General features: G+C 30.6%; 1 protein-coding gene across 1 annotated transcript in view; it reads right to left on the minus strand.

Annotated features, from left to right (window-relative positions):
* LOC112679834 (Krueppel-like factor luna) overlaps nt 1-3,217 on the minus strand; it is a 109,677-nt gene extending 106,460 nt beyond the window's left edge. Inside the window, exon 1 of the mRNA XM_025549760.1 lies at nt 2,587-3,217. Within this exon, the coding sequence (XP_025405545.1) occupies nt 2,587-2,616 (30 nt within the window). The 5' untranslated portion in view covers nt 2,617-3,217. The remainder of the gene's footprint in view (nt 1-2,586) is intronic.
* Nucleotides 3,218-13,314: the final 10,097 nt, after the last annotated feature.

Below are 13,314 nucleotides of genomic sequence, written 5' to 3' on the forward strand. Positions count from 1 at the left end.
GATGATTTATCATTTATTTGCCCAAATATCTTAAGTTTTTTTTTTATAAAGTTCGAAAATGTACTAAAATATGAATTTATATTCATAAAATCCCTAAAATATAAGACCATAGAATATGCAAAAATATGCAAAATAAAAATATTATTGTTTGATTCAGTAGAACATGAATCATATTTGTATACCGGTCCAAATAAAATTAGATTAATAGAAAAAAATGTTCTATTTCATAAGCATCCAAACCCTAGTTCCAAGTAAGAATATTAAAAAAGATGCTGCAACACGATTACGCAATTTTTCCTTTTTAGACCCGACTAATTACACTACGATTGCGCAAAAAATTTGCAACACGATTGCGCTCCGATCCCTTTTTACCTGATAAAATCACAACACCATTGCGCACCAAATAATAATATGTGTATATACTATTACTATGTATAATAATTTATGTATAACATAAAATAATGTATACAATACATACTTTCTACATATAATTTTCATATACTTGCACTCAAACTTATTATCTATTAATAAACAATTTTTCTTCCCAAATGTTACGGGCTTAGGACTGTCAATAAATTATCATCGTTGGCTTAGTTAAAAATTGTTTTTTTTTTCTAAATTACATTTATGCTAAATGTATATACTGACATGGTCAATAGTCGACAATTTTTTTTTATTAAAAATTGTTTTTTTTTCTTAAATGATAGTCATTAGTCGATATTATTATTATAACTATCATTAGCTCAATCAACTTTTAATTTCGATTTGAAAAAGTGCATTTTGTGAATTAATAGTTTAAGTGTATATATATGCAAATAATAGAAAGTATGTATTGTATACATTATTTTATATTGTACATAAATTATTATACATAGTATATACCCACATATAATTTGGTGTGCAATTGTGTTGTGATTTTATCAGTTAAAAAGGGATCGGGGCGCAATCGTATTACAATTTTTTTGCGCAATCGTGGTGTAATTAGTCGGGTCAAAAAAGGAAAAATTACGCAATCGTGTTGCACCGTATAAAAGTAGTATATCTAAGAAACATATGTGCTTTTGCAAAAAAAACAAAAATCGTATTTCAGTTTCTGTTGTTCTTGTTTAGGATGATATATCATAAAAGCTTGTAATAACGATTAGGAAATAAAAATGGAATTTATTTTGGGCTTATTAAATATTAAAAATACTTATCATATGAATTTCAACAATTAATATTGAAGTAAGAATATATTAGTTTTGATTATTCTTAAAATCAAATGACCTAATATAGATTTTTCACGTTGCAAGTGTCTATACATGGATACTTAAACCTCCCAAAAATAGTTTGTAAACGCAATAACCTGAAAGTTGTAGTATTTTTATGTATTTATATACTTATATATCTATTTCACAGATTGAAGATTTGTTTAACAAGTAATATTTTTATAAAAATATATACTTTTTTGATAGTCTGATTGCACTCTTCCATAATTAAAAAACTCGAAATTTATAGTATATCGTCTTCAAGTTATGGTTCATTTTTCAATCTTAACAAACATTTGAATGAAACGCTAAAATTTATGACAAAATGTATTTAAATCGATTTTGATCATTTTATTGAAATTAATTAAAAAAACAATACTTCCAATACATACCTATTTTCAATTAATAATTTTTCACGTAAGTATATTTGGCAATAATTAAGGTGAGAATACTTGTAATAATTTGAATGACTATTAAATTAAATGTTATACTGACTAATGATCAATTTTCTATATTATTATTATATTTAAAGTATAAACGCATTTAAAGCGAAATCACACAATGATATTATTAAAAGAAAAGTTGAACTTTAGACATAACAGAGCTTGGAATTTGAAATATGAGAAGCTGTTTTATATAGATGAGTTAAAACGGCAGAGATTGCTGTACTATAAGTCGCGTTTAGAATAACATTAGAATAACGTACATGCGAGTAAAGGAATGAAAAAAACACTCTATTGATTAACGTACACATGGTTTATTGTTAATTTATGGTGACCGAACGAGAAAGTATTCGAATCGACGGATTCTACCAAATGCTTAAACGCGCGGTGTACACGTGCGCAGAGACTTTAACGCCGTCTCGTATCTACGCGCGTAAGAGGTGTTAACTAATATATTATAACAATGCGTAAACAGCCGTAATAATAATAATTTCTAGTAGTTTATTTGGCGGCCGATTAAAATAGAACTTAAAAATTGTATTATGCATTGCAATAGTCTCACGCCGATCGGAAAGCACACGACGTGACTCGTTTTGTCCCGACTCAATGTGTATTCTTACAAAACAGTGATAAGACGTGTGTACAGCGTGTTCCGGTCGGGCTTATATGGGTTGATTACATTAACATCCGGCAGGGAAGAAGAGCGAAAACGCAAATGACGGACAAAGAAAATATTTTATATTGGGTACCTATCTACTGTTTGTACCTATCATCATAGGATACGTGTATCACAACGAAATCGACGCTGTGATGATTTCGAAGCACCGAGCATAAACGCTTATAAAACACGAATATCAACACGAACGGTGCTGGTGTGTACAGTAAAAGGTACTCACTTCTTGTAATACTTCCAGTGCTCCGGCCATGTGAACGTGTTGAATGCGGAAAAACGAAAACCAACGAACCGCGGTGCGGGGAACAAGTGAATCCGATTTTTCCGCGATCCGCGAGAACTGCTCTCAAGACATGTTCTACTTCCAGTAACTACAACGGGCGAACACGTCCGTTAAAACGATCCTGATTATTGGAGTACCGTAGCGTGAGCAGCGCTCGATCCACGATTGGTGACGGCTGTGGTGTAAAGAGAGGGTGGGGGGACAACGGTTGGAAACCTCGACCGAGTGACTTTTTTTTTATAAAAAAAAAAAAAATTAATAACGATAAAACGAAGCTACGGGTAGAATGCGTCTAGTGTCGGGCGCGAGTGCGTTACGACGTGCATTTGGACGCGTAAAACCTTCGTTTGAAAAAATCACGTCGGCGGTTCGTGGCCCGTGAGCAGGAATCGAGAAAACGGACGAGAACGACAACGGCAGTAACAATAGCGGTAACAGCGATTGCGACGTGCGCGTGACAGCGCAGAGAAACGGCGATGTGGTCTTTCTCTCCCTGGTGCGAGCGGCCGACCGTTCTCCTAGCCAAGCACGCGGTTGACACGCCGGGCGCGATGTACCTACTGCCATGGAGCCACACCACCGCACCTGTGTACGACGCGTGTGCGCGCGCGCGCGTGCTGGCTCACTCGCATGCGTCCGCCCACCCTCGTGTTCCATCGCGCGCGCGCGCAGCGCGTGTCGAAAACCGTACGAGCGCATTCGCCTCCGCCGGCACACGTCTTTGCCTGGTTCGCCGCCACCGCCAACACGGTAATATGATCAGCGATCGCGAAAATCAGACCTGCGGGAAACGGGCATTATTTTCTAAGGATTTTTACCTACCGCCCGAACGCACCGAAAAGTTTGTTTTACGAAATTTATATGGATCACAATTAGACCGCGGATTATATATGCAGTGAAAATACTCTATTATATGCATGCAAATACGCGTCATAAAATACAGAAATATGCATAGACTATGTTAAAATATGCACTATAAATTAAATTTAAAAAAAAAATACGGTGATGATGATGATGAAATTTGTTATAATTAATTATTATATGAGATTTACGTATATTTATTTAGAACTATAGTTCTCGTAGCAGTATATTACTAAATGTTGCTCTAAGTGGTCCATTGTAAAACTATGGCGCTTGTCGTCCAAAATAAGTTTAAATGCAGAAAATGATCGTTCAACATCACAGGACAGTGTTTAAACCATGTTACTCGTTATTTTAGTACAATTACAGTACTTGTGCCATTAATATAAGTGTCGATCATACTTAGGGAATTATAGCCAGGATTTTTGTTCAGTAACCGAGTAATCTTTGTTCTGATTTTTTCTGAAAATACGTCAGGCAGTTCAGACGCTGTTGTCAATAATTCCTTTATAACCTATTAATGAATCGTGTAGTAGCAAATTTTTTGATTCTAAACTTGTAATTAGTTCTGGTATTTTAGAAAAATGTGTATAAATCAAATTTAAATCGTGTTGTATCGACTGAGTTTCAAATGCTTCCTTGGCATCACGAATTGATAAGGCGTCAGAACTTTTAAATTGGTTAATTACCCCTTTTATTTCCATGAAATGTTTTCTGTAAAAAGAAGCACTTTTGATTCAAGTACCCCATCGCATAATAACAGGTTCTAGTGGAAGTGGTAAAGTTGGCAATTGTTCTCTGTACGTTTGTATTTGCGATAGTGCTTTAATGAATACTTTTTTTCACGGCAGAAATAAGTTTGTTCATATCCAAAAACTCGTTTCGAATTTCTTCAACAAAGCGGGGAACAGTATGAGCAAAGCAAGTTACGTGAATCAAGTTTGGGTAGAAAATTTTGAGGGCTACTCCCAGCTTTTGTCATATATGGAGTTGCATCAGAAATAAAAACACAGACTCTCTCAGCGATAGAAGTATCGAAAAAAAAATACGGTAATACTATCGTTTATAAATCGAGCTATAATTGAATGATTGACTCTTTCAAGTGCTTTAGAAGCAATGAGATATGCGAGAGAAGGTTCTAGGAACAATTTTCCAATAAATAAATTCGCAATGTAACGCCTACACGAATCTGTAGTCTCATCTACCGAAATCCAAAGTAGGTTTTTTTTCAATATCACTTTTAATTTTTTCAAAGACATTTCTATAAACGTCTACAATGTAATTTTTTCGTAAAATGGATTCGTCTGGTATGTTTGATTTGTGCAATATTTTTTCAGAAAACTTCGGAATTTCAGATTACTTAGTTTTTTCAAAGGAATGTTACTCGCTATTAATGCTTCGCATAAATCATTGCTGAAATTATCCTTGCATGTTATACTGTTAGTACGAGACTGTGTTATAAGCGTCTGGCTACCAGAAGTATGAGTTGTCTTACTTTTCTTTTCGGAGGCTGCTATATGAGTTGCTGTACGTATATGCTGGACATTTTGAAACTTCTTTGAACATGGGACTTCTTTTTCACTTATCTGGCAGTACACAACCATTCCGTCAGTAGTAAACGTGTCTGGATATTCATTTATCCAAACATGAATACGTATATTTTTAATAGGAGGCATCTTATTAAATAAATTAATATTTTAACATGTAAGTTTTGGTGGATCACAAAAATGAGACTGAAAAGCGTATGCAAAAAGAAATATGAATTTATTTTATTTGAACATGGCTCGTGCAAACGATTAAACAATATCTTATCGAAAACTCAATATAGTATTTATATTTAACGACGGCAGTAAAAACTCATCCGTCAATTAGTTTGGTTATTATGTGCTATATATCTACATAGTATTTGTCTAAAGACATTTAATCAGTGTGTTTCTTGTATAAAAATACGATTATATGCTATTTACATCACGAATCAATGAAATATGTATCTTTAGAAAAAAAAGGCGATTATATGCAATTGCATGTGCAGTTATGCAAATGCATATAATCCGCGGTATAATCATAATACTAACCCCCAGCCCAAATAAATTGTATATCAGTGTTTTAGAATTTTGACCATCGCGTGGTAAAATAATAAAAAAAATACGAATCTTTTCCGTTATACGTATACATCACTATTTAAATCGATTTTTTTTTTTTTATTACGTGATCCCAGTAACATTCAATTGGCTGCATATAGTACCCCTTTTTTGTTCTCTATACTCGTATTCTATAGGATTTCCTAAGAACAAAAGATAAAATTGGTGGTTATTGTGGTCGCGATAAGCTTAGCCGATACTATCGATCGTAATTCGTATTTCTATTTCATAAATTAATCATCAATCATCGAAGTAGCAAAGATTGTAAACTTACATAATTATTACTTATTAGGTACTAGGTTGGGTTTATGAATTATACAAATTTCAAATACTCAGTAGAAATTCAATCATTCCATAAAGATAATTATATTTTTGTAAGCTGCTCATATTCATAAAATCAACTGCCATTTTGATTTTTCCTACCACCCATTTTGGGTCATACTGCCCGTTAGAATAAGACCTGGTAAGGAGGAACCGGAGATTTGACCCCTAGTATAAAATTTTTCAAATCGTCGAAAGCGTACATTTTTTATTTTTCTTCATGGGCTCGTAGACAACACATTTTATTTAAATGGAAAAAAAAGTCTTACAGCCAAAATGTATCTATATGATTATCAATGACACATTTAATACATACGCGCCCCGGGGAAAACTATTTTTCCGCCCTTACCTCTTACCAAAAAAAAAAAAAAAAATATATATAAATAAATTTATAAATTTCAATTAAGAAATAAAAAAAATTTGTTTTTATCAGTTGTTTTGCGATATTGTATTAGATAATTTTATAGTAATACCATTGATTTTATAATATATATTTTATATTATAAAATCATTGGTAATACATATCCTAACGTTAACCTAATTTTTTTTTTCAGTGAATATTCCTTTCTTAAAATATATATATATATATATATATATATATATATATATTAAATATAGAAAATGGAATTTATACTTATTATATGCACAATGATTAACAATACATGGTTTTTTATTAGATTAAATATATTATATTTATTATTAATTATATATAATAAAATAATCGATAACTTATAATTTTTTTCTTGACTTTTGAGAAGAAAAATGTTCAATAATATCATTAAAATTAATAGTTTTCGTTAAATCAGCTTCAACGTTGAGGGTTGTTAATTAATTAAGACGATTTTCTCTCGTTGTTGATCTTAAATAAGTTTTGACCCTTTTTAATGTAGAAAATGATTTTTCCGTTGAACAATTACTTGAAGGTGTACATACATAGTAGCATCCTTAGAGCAATATCAATATAAGGATATACTTCACCTAAACTATTCTCTTTTATAAATGCTAACATATATTGAACACTTTTAGGTACAATTTTACTCCTTTTGTAAACTTTTTAAATGTGCACTAAAGTGAATACCGCATTCTGTGTACCCGAGTCTTTATTATAAACATTGAACAAAAATATAATATCTTATTGAATAATAAATGTAATATACCTCTTTTGCTATTTCACTATTACCTAGGTGACTAGGTATAGTATAATTTTTTTAATTTCTTATTAGATGCTCAATAATATTTTTTTGAGTACTAAACAATACTGAAAAAGGTGTGAAAATTAAAAAAAATCATAAACACATCAATAATAAAAGTTAGAATATTTTGCCGCCCGGGGCATTTGCCCCTTTCGTCCCCCCCCTTAAATGCGCTACTGATGATAATACTAAAAATGTAAATATTTCCGAATTTGCTTTACGAATTGTAATACGGACAGCAACAAATTGTATAAATTGATAATGTTCGATACCATAACACCAAGCACGGTTCGTGCGAACAGATTTATTTTTAAACTCCGACGAAAGCCGATGAACGATGATGGATACGACGCCCTCGCGAAACATCGTCACGCGCCGTAATAAATTAATAACAATAACAACGATAATATCGACGGTCAAAAAGCCAATTGTCGTAACCATTGTTTTGGTCGGAAAAGGGACTGTAACGAAGTATTAAATTTCATATAATTTTCTTGTGCTCATCCAATTTTCGTAACCTATTATGCTTTTGTGGGTTACGACACCTGACTTTTGACCATCGATATTTTAAACTGATTTTAGTTTTATAGAAATATCTAAGTTATTTAAAAGATACATAAACCAAGTAATCAAAACAGCAGCTAATTTATCAGTTAAATAAAATAAAGATTTAAAATTTTGACTGAAAAAAATTGTTAATTTTAAAAATCACACACTAGGTATTTTACCTGGTCTTATCAATCAATCAAATCAAATTTGAATTTATTTAATAAATGATGCATTTTTTTATATTTCTAGGGCATTTAAATCCGAGCCCTAGTAATGATTATAATGATAATTGTTTGAGTAATAAATAAAATCGCCATTATAAAGTAATACATATAAATAACCAATTAGTTGATTCGGCGGGAAAAGGCGTTCACTGAAATATGTCACTAGGTCTATAGGAATTTGTAGCTCTACGAAATTTTATAAAAAAAGAGGAAACACAAACAATCTTATAAAACCACTAAAAATAAAAATAAACACATTGATTATGTTTCAGTCCTATTACCTACAAGGTCTAAAATTATAAATTGTTCGTACTACACATTACATTTTAGGAGAAAATTTTGGTGCGTACACGATTTCAGTTGAACAGTATATAAATTTGGTAATGTTATTTTTCTTTTTCTTCTACTACGGTATACTACCAAAAGATGTGCACCGGTCATTAATAACTCTTTCCCAGTCAATTTCGATGTTTTCACAAATCTTATTACCGTTGTTGTTGTTACGAATATACTATGTTCCTACTTTGGTTGTATAAAGCAACTATTAAAATGACTTTGGTAGTCATGTAATTATTCACCTGTAACAGACGTTTTTGCCGTTGACCGTATTTACACTATTTTATTATTATTGTTGTCGATGATTAATTATTATTAGTTCTTTGTGCCATGTCGCGAGGGGTTGTGGGACGCGGGTGCCATTATCAACTAGTGGCACGGAAGGGTGCATCCCATTTAATATTTGAAATTAAATACATTTGAATTAATTATCAAAATTACACCATGCACATTCTAACGAAATAATATTATGTGACTCACCAAAGTTCAACAAACTATTAGATTACATTGTAAAACACTTTTTTTATACACCAGTTTACGAATATTATTTAAAATAATTATTCTATAAATACTTATTCGTTTATTCAAAACCCAATAAGAAAGATAACATTTCGATGTATCTTTCCTCTGATTACTGTAAGTTCCATACTTGTATTTATTTTTGGTTTTCTTTATTCATTATTAAGTCACTAGAACATAAACACTTGTATTATCATACCATTATTATCAATAGTGATTTTCGGGACACCATAAAATAAAATAACTTTATATTAAATCGTGATAAAAGGAGAAAATCAATAATATGAAATACAATTTTTTAGATATTGAACAAACATTTGTGGCTAACGAAATCGATTTTCTGAGCGAATAATATGGTTTATGTAATTTATATTAATGATAGAAAAAACCCATTAGATCCCGTGGTCTCCGAAATCAGATTTTACCGTCATTGTAGTGCTAAATGATTATATAAAAACCATTATGACCGATCGAGGGGGGAAAACACCCTGAAAATGAAAATATTATTTCAAGCCATATCCTACCTGTATAAATCGCCAGGTGTGCAATGCTCCTTTAACGTCGTGTCGCTCGGCTGTTATCGTGCCGCGTTAGCGTTAATATATATTATTATGTGTATTTTAACGTAATAAAATGTAATAATTTATACCGTAATCACGCGCTCGTCCAAAAGCGTATGTCGTAAATTAAATGTTTATAGCCCGAATATTATAGACCATTAATTATTTATGTACGCGCTAAGTAATTACCAAAATAATGGTATTTTACCGCGGGTACAATTCATTTTCGAGTGCGCCAATATCGAGATAATATATTGCGATATCGAAATATTCATCGATCCGGAAATGTTCGCGATACCGACTACGTTGAACCGATCAAAATACCGAGTGCTGCATGTTGTATAGAATTGGTGAAAACGACAAAATATATTACGATCAGTTTTCCAAACGAACGTCGTCAAGACATATTGTTTTTTTGAACTATTTTGGTTGCTCGCACTCAAAATAAAGTTGCTCGACAAGCTCTTCCGTTTACAATAACAACAATAATGTAATTTTAGATTATTATCATATTAAGAAATTAAATATAACTTTCAAAATTAATTAAGTTTAATTACGTGAATACGTATAATTCTTCATATACAGCCCCGGCTTCTCTAGGTTAGGGAGTCAAAACGCCGTGGAAATATAAATAACTTTAAAAAAAAAATTAAAATTTTTCGCGTGTGGAGGACCAAGAGTTATGTGTAAATCCGTATAATTATTACTAGTATATAAATATAACTTACTTTAAATTATTTTTAAAATTTTTAAAATTAAAATTACTCAACATTAAAATTATAAGCGTAAATAAGAAAAAAAATCATGATATACGAACTTGAAAACTTGCAAAAACCATTAAACTAAGAACATTAGTAAAAAATAGGAAAATGTGTAATAATATAAATTCAACAAACAATTAAGAAAAATTATACAAACAATTTAAAAAAAGGTGTTTTATAAAAATAGGTTAGTGTTAAAATTATATAGAAGCCACTTTGTAAAGTATATCTTAAACCTATGTAGTGGTAATGTGTGTAGGTGTTTTGGTATTAAGATTAGAATTTTTGTACCGACAGATTCATACTGTTTTCTTGTACCAGTTTTGCTAGGACAGTGCGTTGTATAATGATCCTTAGCGAACCTGGTATAAACATTATGATACACAGGTAATGGGACATTATATTTTTTTAAGAAAAGGACTACTGATTTCAAATACAAGCATTTGATATTTAGAACATTAAATTCTTCATATAGTTGTTTTGTATGGTATGTTTTATTTTTATTTAAGGCGATCTTAATTAGTGTATTTTGACTAGTTTGCAATCTAGAGAGAGCGTTATCGTAAGATCTTCCCCTGCCTATTATTCCGTAAGAAATTATTGGTTCTATCAGTGCCAAGTAAATTAACCTTAAGTCATTCTTATTTAGGATATTTCGAAATTCTCTCATTATATAAATTATTTTTCTGGTTTTTTGTGTTATTGAATTTATTTGTTCATTCCATTTCATGTTTGAGCACATTTCTATCCTAAATATTTAAAGTTATTCATAATGTTTATTTTTTTACATTGGCAATGCATATCGTAGTTATTACATGTATCATCGTGTAGTATGAAAACTTGTTTGTTTGGCAACGTATTTGTTTTCCATGAATATAATAAAATAACGGTTTTGTAGTAGTTTAAAAATAGATTGTTTGTTATAAGCCAGTGTTCTATGATTTTTAGATCTTCCATTATAGTTTTAAACACCACTTCCCACTTATTTTCAGAGCAAATTAATATGGTGTCATCAGCATAAAAAACTAAGGTAGTTCTTAAGGGTAAGTCATTTAGTTGTATATTGAATAATATGGGTGAAATTGTCGTTCCTTGCAGTACCCCACATTTTATCTTCATTTCATCACTATGTGTTTTGTTAATTTAACTAAACAAACAAGACCGTAACTGGGGGTTCCAAGGGTCCCGACCCCCCCGAAATTTCAAAAGTAGAAACATTTTAGCAGTGAATATAATTTATTAACTATAAATTGTATTAAATAATAATGTTAGACCCCCCCCCCCCGAATTTTTTTTTCAGTTACGGCCTTGTAAACAGGCATTCGATCTAGAATTTTTAATTTATAAAATTTAATGCTCAAACATAAATTTAATTTTACATTTTCCCTTCTTAATAAAACTAACTAGATTTACTTTGTTATCAGAAACCCTTTTTAAACATTAAAAATTATAGAAATATTTCTACTATGAATCGTATACACAGACAAACCCTTAAAATAAAACAAACATAATTGTAGAATCAATACTTTTATACTTTTATTGATCTACTCAGAATTTATAAAAGTTCAGAAAAATATACTAACCTGGCATTCATTGCTGGAATTGCTCAGGTCTAAACAAATTATACCATCACGGAAAAGTTGATTTTCCCGAGTTTTGGGAAATATACAAATATTCAAATGACGATTACAAATCTGTACAAATGAAATAACAATCGTGTATACCAGTCCGGAGTCAATAAGATCATTATAAGCCGATGGCGGTACTGGGGTAACGGTTACACCAGTACCGTCATGGAAAAGTTGATTTTCTCGAGTTTTGGGAGGTGTACAAATGTTCAAATGACGATTACAAATCTGTACAAATGAAATAACAATCGATAGGATAATTTTGGAGTTTTATATAAAATTTGGTGGTACTGGGGTAACGGACCTTTACGATACTGTTATTGACATTTCCAAAATCCAGATATGGATAATTATAACGATAGCTATCGAGCATGAACATTTAGAGTATTAAAATTATTAAAAAAAACAAATCAAATAATGTAATCTAAACAAAATCGTAAACTAACACAAATACTCTAGTGCACATAGTATAGATAATATACTATTTAATGTATAATAATATAATATGATGTTGTTTTAAACAATTTGAATGAAGTAATTAATGAATTGTAATAACAATTTTGAGTTAAACTAAATATTTTCGAATTTTCGTACAAAATAAGCGAGTTACTTATTTTACTACATTTTTCATGAATTATTTAAGCTGAAAGTAGTCTAATCTTTAAATAATTTAAATTAAACTCGTGTTTAAATATATCTATACGTATAACATTTTTTAATACATTCTTTGCAATTTTTTCGTACTTTTTTATATGCATATTTTGCTTTTTTTAGTTACTAAAACTTCCGAGCCATAGTTATTATAATAATAATAAAAAAATTATTTTTGTATCGTACTAACACGACAAGTCAGTCGCATATTCCAAGAGGACAAGTTCTCGTTGCAACAATCTGAGAAAACATCCCCTCAAATAGTAATGAGCAAAGTTAGTATTGGTCAAGCAGTCATGGTCTTGGTCTTGCTGCAAAACCAAGACCAAAACTGAATCTGAAAAACCGAGACCAAAATAAAACTGACTCTGCAGAGTCTTGCAATCTTGGAACTTTTATTTTAATAAATAAAAAACAAAATATTCCCAGAAAAACAAATTTAGTCTAGATTAAATGAAACTGTTTATTAGGAATGTAATAAAAATGTATTATAACATTTGACGTATAACGTGGTGTTCGGGGAAATAACGAATTATTGAATTATTAAAAACAATATAAGAAATAATTGGATATAATATTACATATATATGTCGATTATTCAAATTCGTGGTTTAGAAAAAAATAGCAATTACAAAAACTTAACGCCTGAAACTTCTATAATTATTTAACTACAATGAGTTCTTCAATGATGGTCATAAATAATTTTCAATATTTATGAAAAATCGATCGCAAGCCATAAAATATAACAACTTATTTTATCATGGAAAATGAAATATTGTAATAAATCCCTGTTTTATTGTAAATTTTATTTTTCAAACTTTTATTCATAAAAGATGTTTAAAATAATACAGTGTTGCACCATTGTAATATATATCTGTTCTATGGCGAGAATGAAAAAATTGATATATCAGCTAAAATCAAGTG

Source organism: Sipha flava, unplaced genomic scaffold, assembly GCF_003268045.1.
Source record: "Sipha flava isolate LNK unplaced genomic scaffold, YSA_version1 169_pilon_pilon, whole genome shotgun sequence".
NCBI lineage: Eukaryota > Metazoa > Arthropoda > Insecta > Hemiptera > Aphididae > Sipha > Sipha flava.